The sequence below is a fragment of the Anolis carolinensis genome, chromosome 6 (assembly GCF_035594765.1).
Source record: "Anolis carolinensis isolate JA03-04 chromosome 6, rAnoCar3.1.pri, whole genome shotgun sequence".
Lineage (NCBI taxonomy): Eukaryota > Metazoa > Chordata > Lepidosauria > Squamata > Dactyloidae > Anolis > Anolis carolinensis.
In genome coordinates, this window is record NC_085846.1 from 115,223,007 (window position 1) to 115,241,097 (window position 18,091).

At 40.8% G+C, this 18,091-nt stretch overlaps 1 protein-coding gene across 2 annotated transcripts; it reads right to left on the reverse strand.

Annotated features, from left to right (window-relative positions):
* Positions 1-18,088, reverse strand: guk1 (guanylate kinase 1). 2 transcript variants are annotated; one of them, XM_062984079.1, is made up of 8 exons: positions 17,922-18,088; positions 10,721-10,834; positions 9,338-9,379; positions 6,036-6,132; positions 5,659-5,797; positions 3,043-3,127; positions 403-488; positions 1-188 (listed from the first exon to the last, which is right to left on the reverse strand). In XM_062984079.1, exons 1-8 carry the CDS (start codon positions 17,956-17,958, stop codon positions 153-155), a joined length of 636 nt encoding a protein of 211 aa, XP_062840149.1. In that variant the 5' UTR covers positions 17,959-18,088; the 3' UTR covers positions 1-152. The 2 variants fall into 2 exon arrangements, with proteins under 2 accessions (XP_062840149.1, XP_062840150.1); XM_062984080.1 differs by lacking the exon at positions 17,922-18,088 and adding an exon at positions 12,032-12,179.
* Between the last annotated feature and the right edge of the window lie 3 nt (positions 18,089-18,091).

Here is an 18,091-nt window from a genome sequence, read left to right on the forward strand (position 1 = left end):
TGAGTTTGGAAGCTTTTCTTCTTTAATAGAAAGTACCCTAAATGGGTCCTGGAAGGGAATGTGTGTGTGTGAGTGTCTTTATTTTTCTCTAACGCGGAACAACAAGCAGCAAAAGACACCGGGAATGTCGTCAAGGTCCCAGCAGCTGGGCTTCATGATTTCTTGGATCCCTGCGCCTTCTGGATTTCCTGCAAGGAGACAAAGGAACGAGGTTTGACTTTCCGTTGCAGAGACAGGCACATGCAAACTTGGGCCCTCCAGGTGTTTTGGACTCCAACTCCCACAATTCCTAACAGCCTACCGGCTGTTAGGAATTGTGGGAGTTGGAGTCCAAAACACCTGGAGGGCCCAAGTTTGCCAGTGCCTGCTGTAGATGCACCCAAAGCGATTTTGGAAACTTACGTCAGCAAGAACGCTTTTCAGTTCAGAATATGCTTCTTCCAAGTCGTTGTTAACGATGACCAAGTCAAAAAGACCTGGCTCTTTACCTGGAAAATGAAAAAGAGACAATAAAATCCAAAGCTAAAGCGTCAAGCGCATGATCTTTTAAGGGCATAGTTCACATTTCGGCTCTTTCTTGATGTGCCGAGGAAGACACAGAGCGCTTCACAAATTTCATGCCAGAGAGCTTGCAACTTATAGAGATCCCTAATAAGAGGGCTCTAGTTGTCAAGTAGGAGAACAGCTTTGAGCATTATATCCTTCTCCTCTTTAGGATTGCTGTTGACTAAAAACAGAATTGAAATGGACAATAGTTCTGGGATCTACCTCACCTTGATTGAATCTGACACTAATTGCACTTTTTTGGCCCAGTTCTTTTTGAGAGCCGACCCAGGATTTTATCATAGTATATTTACTGTATCTTGACCTATGACTTGTTTTATTGTTGATTGATTGTTTTATTGTTATATTTTTATATTGTTTGTGACCTGGGCTTGGCCCCATGTAAGCCGCCCTGAGTCCCTTCGGGGAGATGGGGTGGGGTATAAAAATAAAATTATTATTATTATTATGGTTTCAAATCAGGCTGCAATGGCCCAGTGTCTCTTCGACAAGCTCCAGTAAAAATATGTATGTTTGAGTGTTATACAAATATTTCCTATATAACAGGGATTTCATGCAGATTTTTTGGGCTACCTGGATGAAGCAAGGGGCAGAAGATCAGTCTGGGGCAGAATAATAATAATAATAATAATAATAATAATAATAATAATAATAATAATAATAATAACAGGAAAAACTCAGCCGCTATCAGGACCTCAAGATCGAACTGCAAAGGCTCTGGCATAAACCAGTACAGGTGGTCCCGGTGGTGATGGGCACACTGGGTGCCGTGCCAAAAGATCTCAGCCGGCATTTGGAAACAACAGACATTGACAAAATTACGATCTGCCAACTGCAAAAGGCCATCCTACTGGGATCTGCGTGCATCATTCAAAAACACATCACACAGTCCTAGACAATTGGGAAGTGTTTGACTTGTGATTTTGTGATATGAAATCCAGCATATAGATCTTGTTTGCTGTGTCATACTATGTCTTTGTGTCAATAATAATAATAATAATAATAATAATAATAATAATAATAATATTTTTTTTCGTGTCAGGAGCAACCGGAGTTGCTTCTGGAGTGAGAGAATTGGCCGTCTGCAAGGACGTTGCCCAGGGGACACCCGGATGTTTTGATGTTTTACCATCCTTGTGGGAGGCTTCTCTCATGTCCCCGCATGGAGCTGGAGCTGATAGAGGGAGCTCATCCACGCTCTCCCCGGGTGGGATTCGGATCTGGCAGCCTTCAGGTCAGCAACCCAACCTTCAAGTCATGAGGCTTTTATCCCCTAGGCCACCAGAGGCTCCATAATAATAATAATAATAATAATAATAATAATAATAATAATAATAATAATAATAATAATAATAATGTATACTCCACTTCAGGCAAATATGTCGTCCTGGCTCTCTAGTATCTTGGTGTCACTTTAACAAATAAAAATTGTCTACTGTTCAAAAATAACTATGAAATCCCTCTGCAATGTCAGAAATACAACTTAATGGTGTAACGCTAGAAAATGTTCACAATTTCTGCTCCCTTGGCAGCCACCTCTCCACAAAAGTCAACATTGGCGCTGAAATACAACACCGCCTGAGCTCTGCATCCTTCTGAATGAAACAAAGAGTTTTTGCGGATCGGGACATCCATAGGGACACAAAGGTGCTTGCTTATAAAGCTACTGTCATCCCAACCCTGTTATATGCCTGTGAAAAGTGGACGATCTACAGGTGTCACACTCAACTCCTGGAACGATTCCATCAGCGTTGCCTCTAAAAAATCCTGCAAATCTCTTGGGAAGACAGGCATATGTGAGCAAGCTGGAAGAAGCAAAAACAATTTTCCTACGCCATCAACTCCACTGGACTGACCACGTCCAAATGCCCAACGATCACCGTTTTCCAAAGCAGCTACTCAATTCCCAACTCAAGAACAGAAAACGGAATGTTAGTAGACAGGAAAAGAGATTTAAAGATGGGCTTAAAGCTAACTTTAAAAACTGTGGCATAGACACAGAGAACTGAGAAGCCCTGGCCCTTGAGTGCTCCAACTGGAGGTCAGCTGTGACCAGAAGTGCTGTGGAATTTGAAGAGGCATGAATGGAGGGTGAAAGGGAGAAGTGTGTCAAGAGGAAGGCACATCATGCCAACCCTGACCAGGACCATCTTCCACCAATGTCCTCACTGCGGAAGAACATGCAGGTCAAGAATAGGGCTCCACCGTCACCTACGTATCCACCGTCAGAACACTATACTTGGAAGGCCATCATCCTCAGGCTACAAGGGATTGCCTAGGTAAGTAAGTAATAATATACCTCTAATATCCTTGGGAAGAGTCTGGTATTCAGAGATGAATCCTAGACACTTGGACCCAATATGCATGTGTGCTGTGTTGTTATGTAGAAATAAATCTATAATAATAAATCAACAACAACAACAATAAATTGATTATAACAGGGATGCCAGCAAAGGAATACAATCCCTGCATACTCACTGAGCTCCATATCGACACGAGCTGCATGTAGCCGTTTCTGTAAACTGTCTTCTGTTTCTGTCTGTCTGTCCCGTAACCGTTTTTCCTTAACAAAAGAGGAAAAAAAGAAAACAATGATCAGTAGCTCAGCCTGGCTGGAAAAATCCTTATTATTTGCTTATGGGTTCCAAATCATTCTGTGTCTTGCTTCTTCATTTTGATGCAAACACTCTTATGTTGATCACTGGGCATTTTTGGCCTACTGACTGCGACAGACCCCTCCAACAAAAACTTTTTTAACCAAAAGAAGCAGAATTTGCATTTTTTCTAGTAAAATGTTTATTTATTTATTTATTTATTTATTTCTATTATTTCTACCCGGCCCTTCTAACCCGCAGGGACTCAGGGCGGCTTACAGACTGGCAATTTATGCCAATACACCATAGTACAATAAAATAAACATTAAAACAGTTAAAACAATTATAATATACAATATACAAAATTTAAAATAATGCAAAGTGCTTATGCCATTCATCCACCAGATCTTGTACAAAAACCTTTATTCGAAGCCAGTAAAATGTTACTCAAGAAGGGAAGGAAAATTGATAGATTTGGGTGTAAATACTGAAATAGAAAGTGCAGGGTTTTTTTCTTGGAAGTTCCCTAAGGAAGGGAAGTGGGATGGAGGATGGAGATGGAATAATAGTATGGGATGACACTGTGTAACACGATTTTTGTTGCTGGGTAATAAATGTCATTCCCTAATTGGTTCTGTCATAAAAACATGGACAAGGTCTACTAAACTGCAAAAAAAAATTGCTTTTGCATGAGGGTCATCCTGTAGCATCCTGTGATTTAGTTTTTCAATGACTGTCTTATCATAAAGTCTCAACCAATTCAACATCGCTTGTGGCAGCCAGACAGACAGTTTCTGGAGTAGAACAGCTACTTTTATAATTACTGCACAATGAAACAAGAAATAACACTTTCAAACTAGGAACAGAAATTTTTTTCAAATGTTGTTATATAGTGTTATGGGAGGTGTAGTTGAAGATATCCAGAGGCCAGAGGTTATCTTTCCTGGAGTATTACACTGATATAATTTATTTGATGGGTTAAAGGTAAAGGTTTTCCCCTGACGTTAAGTCCAGTCATGTCCGACTCTGGGGGTTGGTGCTCATCTCCATTTCTAAGCCAAAGAGCCGGCGTTGTCCGTAGACATCTCCATGTGGCCGGCATGACTGCATGGAGCCGGCATGACTGCACCGCCAGAGCGGTGTCTATTGATCTACTCACATTTGCATGTTTTCAAACTGCTAGGTTGGCAGAAGCTGGGGCAAACAGCAGGCGATCATTCCGCTCCTGGGATTTGAACCTGGGACCTTTTGGTCCGCAAGTTCAGCAGCTCAGCACTTTAACACACTGTGCGACCAGGGGCCCCTATTTGATGGGTTATGTCTTATTTAATGTCAGATGTTAAGTTATACTTATATGTTTTTATATATTGGGTTAATATTTTTTGCTATTATGTGTGTATTGGTTGTCGTATTCAGGCATTGAATGTTTGCCTTTTTGTTATTGGAATCCACCCTGAGTCACTTCGGGGAGGCAGGGAGGAATATAAATAAAGTATTACTATTGTTGTTGTTTATTTATTTATTTACAGTATTTATATTCCGCCCTTCTTTCTCACCCCGAAGGGGACTCAGGGCAGATCACATTATACACACATAGGGCAAACATTCAATGCCATAAACACATCAAACAGAGACCGAGACAGACAGATGCAGAGGCAATTTAACCTTCTCCTGAGGGGATGTTCTATTCTGGCCACAGGGGGGAGCAGCTGCTTCATCATCCACTCTGACGGCACTTCCTCATTCCAGGTCGTAAATTAGTTAAACTTGCCTCCCCAGTTTATAAGTGGTACCTTATTTCCTACTTGATAGATGCAACTATCTTTTGGGTTGCTAGGTCAGCAACGAGCGGGGGCTATTTTTAATTTTTAATTGACAAGTGCTCACCCCGCCACGGGCTGGCCTCGAACTCATGACCTCATGGTCAGAATGATTTATTGCAGCTGCTCAACAGCCTGCGCCACAGCCCGGCCCAGCCCGGTTGTTGTTGTTGTTATATTTCTTATTTATAACTTGCTTTTCTCTCTTTATAGATACCCAAAACAGAATAAAATTGTGCATTGAAAGCAGAATAAAATTTTGCACTAAATCAGACACAACAACAACAAAAACAATAACAGAGGGTGCGTATACACTACAGAATGAGTGCAGTTTGACACCACTTTAACAGCCATGGCTCAACGCTAGGCAATCCTGTGAGTTGTATTTTAGTCAAGCACCAGTACCCTTTGCCAGAGAAGACTAAAATCCTTGTAAAACTACAACTCCTATGATATCCATGGATATCATAGACCTGGCTCTTTACCAGAGCTTTTGATCTATGTTAATTTTATCAATATTTGTATGTATGTTTTTATCCTTTACAATTTTATCTCGTAAATCGCCTAGAGCATCTTGGATGGAGGGCGATTAATAAGTAATTAAATGATGATGATTATGTTAAAGCAGTGCCAAACTGCATCCACTCTACATGGGAGATGCGCTCAGAGTCAATGCTCACCAGGACGTCTATGGATGGTGGCTGGACGGAGATGTAGATGGGATTCAGGTCCGTCTTCTTGATGTTCTTCACGCCCTGCATGTCGACATCCAGGATGCAGATTTGGTTCTGTGCTTGGACCGCCTGGATGGCAGCTTTGCTGAGAGGGAAGAAGAGGATGTTGCATTAATTCTCACATACGCATTGGAAGATCTACGTCAGGCATGGGCCAACTTGGGCCCTCCGGGTGTTTTGGACTTCAACTCCCACAATTCCTAACAGCCGGTAGGCTGTTAGGAATTGTGGGAGTTGAAGTCCAAAACACCCGGAGGGCCCAAGTTGGCCTATACCTGACTTAGAGATGCCTTGATAGGGATAATCTCCAAATCCTTTCATACCTTGTTCCATACATGTTCCCAGAAAACTCTGCGTTTTCAATGAAGCCTCCAGCATCGATTTCCTTCTGCATCTCTTCTCGAGTCACAAAATGGTAATCTGGGGGAAAATAAGATATTTTACAAATTAGTTGCCTTTATATATTCGCCTACTGAGAATAAAAATACAGTAGAGTCTCGCTCATCCAACATAAACGGGCCGGCAAAACATTGGATAAGTGAAAACATTGGATAATGAGGAGGGATTAAGGAAAAAACTATTAAACATCAAATTATGTTATGATTTTACAAATTAAGCACCAAAACATGTTTTACAATAAACTGACAGAAAAAGGAGTTCAATACACGATAATGTTATGTCGTAATTACTGTATTTACAAATTTAGCACCTAAACATAGTAATGAATTGAAAACACTGACTACAAAAAACATTAAATACTAAAAAGCAGACTGAGTTGGATAATACAGAACATTGGATAAGTGAAGGTTGGATAAGCGAGACTCTACTGTATGATCTAGTAAGACATAGGCTGCTTAGCGTGTGCCACAATGTCTCCATTATATTACGGTTTTCTCTTATTTTGCAACGGATTGGAAGCAACAAAAATAATATAATGAACCACAACACTTTAAACTTATTGACACTCAATTATATATGAGTTAATAAAGATTCTGGCAAATAAGCACCATTTTGGAAAGCCTTTTACTCTATCTATCCATCTATCTATCTATCTATCTATCTATCTATCTATCTATCTATCTATCTATAAATGTCTAGCTCTTTTCATCTTCTCATGCACGGCTTACTTAATCTACTTGTTTAATTTCACATTTGCATTAAGTTTTGGACAAAAAGGCCTGCGGAAACATGTTGGACACCTCTTCTTACTCTTTTTACAATGTCTGTTATTTTTTTTGTGCTTGGCCTAATGTAAGCCACCCAAAGTCCCTTCAGGGAGATGGAAGTGGGGTTTAAAAATAAAGTTATTATTATTATTATTATTATTATTATTATTATTATTATTATTATTATTATTTTCTTGCAAAATAGGAACCTATCCCTATTATTTGCAGGTCATTGCTGCCTTTGGTATGAGTAACTGTACTGAAGACAATATCTTAAACATGAGCCAATAATGTGATGCGGCGGCGAATAAAGCCAATGGGATTTTGGCCTGCATAAATAGGAGTCTAGTGCCTAGATCAGGCATGGGCAAACTTTTTTGCCTTGGGCCGCATTGCAGGCCTGGCTGGAAGGGCTGGGAGGGAGGGAGGCCGTGCACACGTCAGGTGGGGAGGGCTCAGGAGAGGGCCTGGGTCATCCTGAGGTTGTCCTCCCAGCATAAGGACTGGGCTGCTCTTCCCATCCTAATGCCGGAAGGAAGGAAGGAAGGAAGGAAGGAAGGAAGGAAGGAAGGAAGGAAGGAAGGAAGGACACGTGGCAACTGCCCCAATCCTCCTCCCCGATCCTCGGGCTGTCCTCTTGGCATTATGCCGGGAGGTAGGTGAGGCAGGAGGCAGCTTAGGTGCTCTGGAGGGCTCTCAGCCACTGCATACCTTCCTTGAGCCATCCTTATGCAGGGAGGAGGGCGAGACACAGGGTGGCTGAGAGCACTCCAGAAGTCTCTCGGATGCTACATGCCATCCTCCCCCATCTTTTTGGCATAAGGACACAGTGTGCTGCTGTGTCCTTCTGGCAAGAGGACAGGGAAAATGAGGAGTTAAGCACCCGAAGGGCCGTATCTGGCCCCCAGGCCTTAGTTTGCCCATGCCTGGCCTAGATCCAGGGAAGTCATGCTACCCCACTATTCTATTCTGCCTTGGTCAGACCACACCTGGAATCACACTGTGTTCAATTCTGGGCACCGCAATTGAAGGGAGATGTTGACTCTAAGATGGAATGTGTCCTAAAATGATCACGGGTCTAAAGAACAAGCCCTATGAGTAGCGGCTTAAAGAGCTGAGCATGTTTAGCCTGCAGAAGAGAAGACTGAGAGGAGACATGATGAGGGTCATGTAGAAATATGTGAGAAGTCATAGGGAGGAGGGAGCAAGCTCGTTTTCTGCTGCTCTGGAGACTAGGACACGGAACAATGGCTTCAAACTACATGAAAGGAGATTCCACCTGAACATTAGGAAAAACTTCCTTACTATGAGAGAGAGCTGTTCAGCAGTGGAACTCTCTGGCCCAGGGTGTGGTGGAAGCTCCTTTTTTGGAGGCTTTGAAACAGAGACTGGATGGCCATCTGTCGGGGGTGCGTTGAATGCAATTTTCCTGCTTCTTGACAGAATGGGATTGGACTGGATGGCCCATGAGGTCTCTTCCAACTCTAGGATTCTAACATCCTGAACAACTCACCTAACTGTATTAATCGAGAGGTGCTTGTATGTTGTATAAGAAGAACCAAAGGGTGTTGAAGCAGAATGGAACATGGCTAAGGTGAGTGCAGCTGGCTTGAGCTCTTAATCCAAGAAAATCCTCTTAATTATACGAGAAAAGGCAGGCCTCACCCAAACGCTGGCCTCCTTGCTCTCTCACACATTCACTGCTTGCCAGCAAAGATAATAATCTGGAGAGGCAACTGAGGTTAGACAGCTAAAGGATCTTCACTTCAATCGCACCCAAACTATAACATATCCCTTTTAGAGAGAGTCCTTATTAACGTTTAGATGGCTAGTCAATGCCCTATATGAAATCTCCATGCCTAGTTTCTAAGTTGCTTCTCTAATTGTATTTTATATGATTGTGCTGTTGCAATCTTATAAGTGGCTGCAATGAATATCCTTACCAAAAGTAGCTGTTTCAATCTCTTCTTAAATATTATAATTTGTATGATTATTTTTTATCCCCTGCCTGGCATATATTGCATTGCAAACCCTTGTAAGCTGAAAAGCAATAGGTACAGTGGATGCTTGCTGTCTGCCAGGGTTTGAGTCCAGGACCCCTCTTTTGTTACCAAAATGCTCAATAACACTATGTAACAAAATTTGAAAACATTTCTGTTCCTGGTTCGAAAGTGTTATTTCCTGTTTAATTGTGTGGTCCTTACTTTCAAAGGAGTTGCTCTACTCCAGAAACTTCGTTTTTGTGATTGCCGCAAATTATGTTGAGACTCCATGATGAGATGTTCGTTAAAAACTAGAGCAAAATGTGGTATTGCAGGATTTCCTTCCCACAAAAACAAGGTTTTTGCAGTTTAATAAACTTTCCCCATGTTTTTATGATAGAACCAAATAAGAAATGACATTTATAACCCAGGAACAAAAATTGGTTTGTACAGTAGGAATTGGATATAGGCACTCACCTTTTCCATTGACTTCTCCCGGTCTTGGGTTCCTTGTGGTATCTGAAAGCAATAAAAATATATGTATTTTCTTAACAAACAAAACTACAAGCCTTTCATTATTTGTAAAGTAGTAGGAGAACCTCAAACCAGAATGGAATATATCCTTTGTTTTCCCCACCAGTCTTGTAATAACAGCCTGTATCTGTTAAAATGGAGGCTTGGCTTCATTTGGAAATAACTAAACTCAAGCAGAGGATTTCTCTCTGTCTGTCTTTTTAAAAAAGCAAATTAACAAAGGAAAAGGTGGGGTGAAATATAAAATATAAAATAGGAAATAGAAAAACCTGGAAATCGGTTGTATATTATTATAATTATTATTATGTTGTTATTATAATTATTATACCCTGCTTTATCTTCCTCAAAAGAGACTCCAAAGTTGATAGTTTCTTGAAAAGAAGAGGGAAAAAAGCTGGGAAATATATCTTAAGATGTTCTTTTCCCCAGTGGTCAATTATCCGGGTTATGAACTTATGGGAGTTATAGTCCAAGACACATAGAGGACCCTAGGTTTTGATACCAGCAGAAATCCCTCTTGCATGGTTTTCTAGTCTCCCTTATCTGAAGATCCAAAATACTCCAAAACTTTGTCACTACCGGCACACTTCTCCCACATTCATACTGACCATTTAATGCAAGGACTAGACAACAAACATCCATAAAACTGCATAAAAGAAAGCCCTTAATGTGTATCAGTGCTCTGTGGTTTGTGCATCATCATCTGGACCTTAAACCAGTTTCAGGATTTCCTATCTTCACAGTGAAAGCATTTTCTTAGGTTGAAATTGTGGTCAGTGTAGATATGGGCTGGATGTGTGACTAGCCCTCTTTCCCTCCATTCACTATGTATATGCGAATACAAGTACAGTAGAGTCTCACTTATCCAAGCTAAACGGGCAAATATCTTGGATAATAAGGACGGATTAAGGAAAAGCCTATTAAACATCAAATTCGGTTATGAATTTTACAAATGAAGACCTAAACATCATGTTATATAACAAATTTCACTGAAAAGGTAGTTCAATACGCAGTAATGTTATATTGTAATTACTGTATTTACGAATTTAGCACCAAAATATCACGATATATTGAAAACATTGACTACAAAAATGCATTGGATAATCCAGAACCTTGGATAAGCGAGTCTTGGATTAGTGAGACTCTACTGTATTCCAAAATTAAAAGCATTTTGTATAAGCCTGCACTGAAGAATACATCTCTGGATTTCATAGGATGGCAGTCCAAACGGAATCAATCTGCCACAACTGCAGTGTAGATGCATCCTGAGTTTTCCCATAGAATCCCTCAGTTCCCATTGGTCCTGGCAGAAAAGAACTCACTCACGGGAGACGCTGAAACCGAAGACGTTTTCGTAATCCTTCAGCAGCTTCTTCAGCAAAGTGCTCTTCCCAGCACCCGAGGGCCCGCTCAGGACAACTGGCCTTGGTCCCGTCATAACTGGGAAAGAAAAGAAGTGGCTTTGTTAGGAGGGGCTATCAAAGGCTATCCAGTCCAACCCCCTTCTGCCAGGCAGAAAGACACAACCCAAGCCCTCCTGACAGTCATGCAGCCTCTGCTTAAAAACCTCCAGGGAAGGAGACTCCACCGGACACCCAGGCAGCATGTTCTAGCTCTTACTGTCAGGAAGTTCTTCCTAATGTTTGGGTGGAAAATCTGTTCCTGCAATTTGAATCCATAGCTCCACTCCATCCTAGTCTCCAGAGCAGTGGAAAACAAGCTTGCTACATCCATAGGATAACCTTTAAAGTATTTAATCATGGCTCTCATGTCACCTTCTTCACCCTCTCTTCTCTTGGCAATAAACCCGCAGTCTAGCAAAATGCACTCTGCAAAATCCTCCTTGAACAAAGAGGGGGAAACAGACACCTGAGAAGTTTACTTCCTTGCACAATGGTCTTTTTAAAGCTATCGTGGCTAATTTGTCTAATGCTGCTTTAAAAATAATCAGAACTGGACTTTCCATTTTTTTGGGTCTGACTCTACTATCCATGGATTGCACTGGGTCAATCCAAACTGTTTTGAGTCTCCTTGTGGAGAGAAAAAAACAATATTATTATTATTATTAATCCAATCAAATATGACTCTGGGGATAGTGTCTGAGCTGTCACACAGCCGAAAAACCTACTGGATGACCGTAGGCAGGTTGCACTCTCTCAGCCTCAGACGAAGGCAAAACCAAACCTTTTCTGAAGCAATCTTTCCAAGAAACAATTTGAAGACATAAAAAAAAACCCAATTTCTATTTTTAATAATAATTATTATTGTTATTGTTATTTGCTTCTCCTCACAGGTCAAGGTAGGGTACAATCTAGTATAATTGCAAGCAATAAGTTTGAGCATTCCTTCTTGAACTCTCAGTATGTACAAAATATAACTGCAACTCCAATGCTGTAGATAAAAGGATATAGCAATTGTTTCTGCAGAGAGCAATGGAAATGCTTTAGGAACCAGAAAGAATTCCCTGAGGTTTAAAAAGGAGCTTGAGCTTTTTTTTTTTTTTAAGAGACCACATTTGAGCCTCTATTGACACCTAACAAGACGAAATGAAATAATATCAGGAGGGTAAGAGTAGCTATTTCTTAGGTGCCAATTGCCAGCTTCCAAACTACATCATCAGTCTCAAAATTTCCTTACCTTTTGCTTCTCTAAAGTCCTTTCCAAGCACAATAATGCAACAAGGCTAGACTTTTTGGTGAGCCACGAGCTGTTCTTGATGTCACAGGTAGAAAAGCAACAGGCGGAGAGCGGCTGGCTATTTCCGAGCGCCTAAAGCCTTAAATTCCCCATCCTTCACCTTGAGACGGCCAATGGGAAGCCATCCTCTCAAATCCCTAATCACATCCCGCTGTTTCCTAATTACCTCCACAAAGCACACCTTTGGGCTCAAAGAGAACACTACCTTCAAAGAAAAGACATTTGACGTGCATGCAGCAACCCTGGAATCGTTATTTATTGGGTGCTTTCCATCATTTATCCATTCTAGAAGGAAGCTATATATTAGAAGCCCATTTGCTTAAAACAAACACATTTGAAAGAATGCATTTTGATACATACCCCAGATAAACAGACAGAACAGCTATTATTATTATTATTATTATTATTATTATTATTATTATTATTATTAATGGGATCCAGGTTTAAACATAAAATTCATTGATGGTTCATATACACCTTATACATGCAGCCCGTGCTTAACTTTGCATAATATTTTAAACAATTTTATGCTTGACACTAAACCACCCGAAAGCAAAGATGCCACTATCTCAGCCAATCACGTGGACAGTTTTGGATTTTTCCCCCAGAGAAAAACGAGATGTGAAGGAGGGTCATTTCTCTCTTTGCATTTTCTCTTTTAACTCCCAAATGCCTATTTTTTCTTTCATATCTTTTAAAACTATCAGCTGCAAACAGAGGTGGTCTTGTTTTTCCTCAATCCACTTTGGTGGCCTTTTTTTTTGGCCAGAGAACAGGACAAGAATGCTTCTGGTCATCCAGCAAATATATCATCTGCATTTCCAGTGTGTTATGCCACGATCCTCGCTCTTTTTCTTCAGCCCCAATTAAGGAGGCAATTCTAAACTCACTGCAGAAGCCAAGAATGACTGAACCCTTACTCTAATTCCTAATAGATTCCTTTGTTCGGAAACCTTACTTTGGACAGTTTTCTTAAGATCAGCATATCCCACACAAGCCCTTCTTCCACTAGATCAGTGGTTCCCAATCTTTTTTTGACCAGGGACCACTCTCTAACATTAGTACCAAAAGGGTTACAAATCAGTGCTTGGTCAACTGCTTTCAGGACTTTTTTTTTTGCAAAATAAATAAAATAAAATTTTATCAAGCTGAAACTAGATGGGTGAGCTTGAGCATACCTTACATAAAATTTTAAAAACTCCAAAAATTCAAAAGACATGAGTGGCCGAAATAGTGACACTTCTGCTTTTTGGTGGCTCAATGTTTCATGCATAAAATTATTTTTAAAATAATATTCGATGACCCTCAGATGTATATGGCAGGTGTTATGAAACATATAAGAATTCCATGTTTTGATTTGGGTCCCGTCTCCAAGATCTTTTATTCTGTATATGCAAATATTCGCAAAACCAAACACTTCAGGTCCCAAGCATTTCAGAAAAGGGATACTCAACCTGTACATACATGAGAGGAGAGAAAATTGAGATTTTACACTGAGGCTGGAGAGCTGAGCTTCCAGTATGCATAGAAAATACTGGACAGGAAAAGATAATCATAGGAGGAGATCAAAAGCCTGCAAGCTTAAAGGGAGAAAAGGCAGAGCAGTTTGGCATCTGGAGGAAAGAAGATTAGGAGCCAGTCCTCATTGTACCCTGAAGAAAGGTTTCTCTGCTTAGGCGTTTTTAATCGCCTTTCCTATTTATAGCACGTCTTTCGGCAAGTTCACCTTTCCAGACTTCGGTAATAAGGAAGCCAAGGGCAGCAAAAAGCGGGGGAAAGATCTGATTTTTAAAGAGTTAAAGCCAAACGAAAAGAAAAACAATGGTGATTTTAACACATATTTTCAATTATAGGTTTTTGCATTTCTGGAATCAATGGATCAATTATTTCAGGCTTATGGCAACCTTAGAGATCCCATCAAAGGTTTTCTGGGACTGATGGTATGTAGCTCTCTCATAAGATCATTTGCCATGAAAGGACAAGGAATAAGGCAGAACTTCTCACAAGGAGAGGAATTTCCAATCTAGAAAGAGACGCATTGCTATCAATCAGTCTTCAAGCAAGGAAGTGAATAGAAAAAGGCTCGTCCGAAATCCACTGATACAGATACTTTGGCATGATGATTCTGACCACTATGTCTGTCTTCCCTCAATGCTATGGAGTCATGGGATTTGTAGTTTTACAAGGTCTTTAGCTTTCGCTGCCAAAGAATGCTGATGCCACATCAAATTACAACCCCCATGATTGCACAGCACCAAGCCATAGCAGATAAAGTGCTATCAAACAGCATCCATTTCTTCAATGTAGATGCATTCCCCAAGAGCAGAGTGTATCCATTCCTATCAAAAACCAACATGTTGAAAAATGGATGGATTGGGGTGGCCTCCAATTTTCTGGCAGCCACATTTGTGGCAGGCGTTAAGGCTGCTTTACTCACCGTGACCAAAGCTTAGAAGGCTATTTCTCTCCAGGTCACATTGGCTGTGAAAAGGGAGCACGGGTTTCTTTAATTCACTTTGGGCAACTTGCTTGACAGGTAGTTTGCTTACGAAGAAGCAACCCCTTGGCTGCTGGGCATGCGGAGTTTGACAAACAGGATATAACAAGTTGAACTGGATGGTCGTTTGTCTTTTCAATGCCTTCCTCTTTTCATGAATCATCCTCTAAAGACAGGTCCTGAATATCACTATCCTCGTGTCAAAGGATGCAGATACACTGCAGAATTAAAGCAGTTTGACACCACTTTAACTGCCATGGCTCAATGCTATGGAATCAGGGGAGTTGTGGTTTTATTTATTTATTTCTCATACTTGTACTCCACCCTTCTGACCCCGAAGGGGACTCACCTGTGTAACAGCTGTAAGTTTTCCTTCCAAAGAGTGCTAAGGCCTCATCAAACTACAACTCCCAGGAATCCATCACATTCAGCTACGGCAGTTCAAATGGTGTCAAATTGCATTAATTCGACAGTGTAGATGCACTTAAGCTCACTTTAAGTATACTGATTGTATGTTATAAGGCAAAGATGACTCCAAAACAAACAGGTATTTTTAACTACAGTAGAGTCTAACTTATCCAACATAAACGGGCCGGCAGAATGTTGGATAAGTGAATATCTTGGATAATAAGGAGGGATTAAGGAAGAGCCTATTAAACATCAAATTTGGTTATGATTTTACAAATTAAGCACCAAAACATCATGTTATACAACAAATTTGACAGAAAAAGTAGTTCAATATGCAGTAATGCTATGTAGTAATTACTGTATTTATTAATTTAGCACCAAAATATCATGATATATTGAAAACATTGACTACAAAAATGCATTGGATAATCCAGAACCTTGGATAAGCGAGTGTTGGATAAGTGAGACTCTACTGTAATCCATGCATTTAAACTCACATATATTTCACATCAATTTTTAGCATTAAGAGCTGTTTTGACAGTGGAATATCCTGCTGCCTGGGAGTCTGGTGGAGTCACCTTCCTTTTAAAAAAGAGACTGAATGGTCATCTGTTAGGAGGGCTTTGATTGGGTCTTTCTGAATGGCAGAAATGGGTCAGACTGGGTGGCTTTTTACGGTCTCTCCCAAATATGATTCATGTTTATGTCCCCCAAACCTGCTCTTGACTTATACATGAGGTCAACGTATACATGGATATACACGTTAATTCCATAGTGGAGATGAATCTTAAGAATTTGCCACAAACAGGACAATTATCAGCTGTAAGTCTCTAGTTATTTCTATAATTCAAACGAAAAGAGGCTTGTTCAAGAGCAACTTTTGAACTGAAATGAAACCAAAGACAAGTTAAGATGCAGCGGCTTGGTCTTCAGCCTGAAGTGCCACCCGATGGCAAGCAGCCAAGGCTTGAGGAAACAATTAATTCCACTTTCCAGAGCCTGCCCATGCTTATAATCAATGGAACTAGTTACTACAGCAGCTCAGCATGTGAATTTCCCTGTGGATGCCAGCAGTAATTGAGTCTTTCCTGCTTCAGTTGTCTTTGTGCAGCACTCAATGGGGAATTATATGAAAATAGAAGTCACCCTGCTTAAAACACGCGACAGCGCATGAGTTATAATCACTGGCACCACACATAAGATACTCCAGTAGTTAAATCTGGCACTGTTATTAGAGTCTTTTAAATGCTGTACAGATTCTTGAAATGAAACCCTTGAAGATGCATGTGTTCCAAAGACAAAATCATTTTCGCTTTGAAATGACAAGCAGTGGAAAGATAACATTTCAGCGCCACTGCTTTCTCTTTGTTATTATTATTTATCCCCAGGGTATATAGTTTATTGTGATAGGTACTTGCTAAGATTGCATACTAATCTTACAAAACAGCAACCGCAAAGGACACACGCCCTTTAAGCAATCTCATTTTCACCACCGCCGCTCTATTACGCAGGCTATTAAGCATCCCCAAAGCATTTACGTCAGGCATGGGCAAACTTGGGCCCTCCAGGTGTTTTGGACTCCAACTCCCACAATTCCTAGGCTGTTGGAAACTAGGCAAGTGGGGTTTACATATCTGTGTAATGTTCAGGGTGGGAGAAAGAACTCACACTTGAGGCAAGTGTGAATGTTGCAACTGGCCACCTTGGTTAGCACTGAATGGTCTTGCAGCTTCAAAGCCTGACTGCTTCCTGCCTGGGGGAGGTGTTAGCTGGCCCTGATTGTTTCATGTCTGGCATTCCCCTAAACATTCTACAGATCTATAAACCTCACTTGCCTAGTTTCCAACAGACTTCACAACCTCTGAGGATGCATTCCATACATGTGGGCAAAATGTCCGGAGAGAATGCTTCTGGAACATGACCATACAGCCTGGAAAACTCACAGCAACCTAGTGATTCCGGCCATAAAATCACATTAATACATTTTATTATTAGCATAGCACAATAATTGGTATGATATATTATTATTGTACTGCACTAATTTGGCCAATAATATCAATAATGTTATGTATAATATATTATATATTATTATACTGTATTATATTATACACGGCTAGTATATTATACTATTAGTATAATATAATAGGTAAAGGTAAAGGTTTTCCCCTGACGTTAAGTCCAGTCGTGACCGACTCTGGGGGTTGGTGCTCATCTCCATTTCTAAGCTCAAGAGCCAGCGTTATCCATAGACACCTCAAAGGTCATGACTGCATGGTCATTACCTTCCCGCCGGAGCGGTACCTATTGATCTACTCACATTTGCATGTTTTCAAACTGCTAGGTTGGCAGGAGAGTATAATACATATAATATAAATATCATAATATATATTATATTATATAGTATAATATAATATATTGCACTAAATCATAAGTTGTAGTACGATTATTATATTACAACATTATTCATATTATATATACAGGTATTGGTATTATTACATTACAGACATTATTATTAACTGATTGATTCTGCAACCTTGATGCACCCTCCTCCTGCTGTTAGGTATTCATTGCAAATAAGCCTTTTGAAACTGCAGCTACTTTGGTTGCAGATTCTGCACTGAGTAAGGGGTGGGACTAGATGACCTTTGGGGGTCTCTCTTTTCCAATACTATCATTCCTTTGAAATATTGCTAGGAGAGGGTAAGACGACTATAAGAAGGAAGCAAAACAAAGAGGAACGAGCTTTTTAAGAATTGACACCAAGAAGGAGTGGAGACTTTTGAGTGGGAGAGATTTAATGGCAGGCAAGCGTAGAATAAGACTGCAAGGCGGAACTAAGGTGGAAGGATGCTGTTGCAGGAGGGGCGCCTTTTAGTGAAACACCTCGGGCTCAATGGGGGACCGGAAATGAATGCACTCACTCACCTGAGAACGCTCGGCACAGAAAGTGCCGCCAGCGCATGAGAGGAAGCGGCCGAGGAGAGACGTTTACCGGAATGGCGGCTCGGAGGGACCGAACGGGATTTGAAGGGCGCCGCAAAGAAAGCCCCGCCCCAAAAACCGGACCTTAAGTGACGTCATCGCAGCGACGTCCG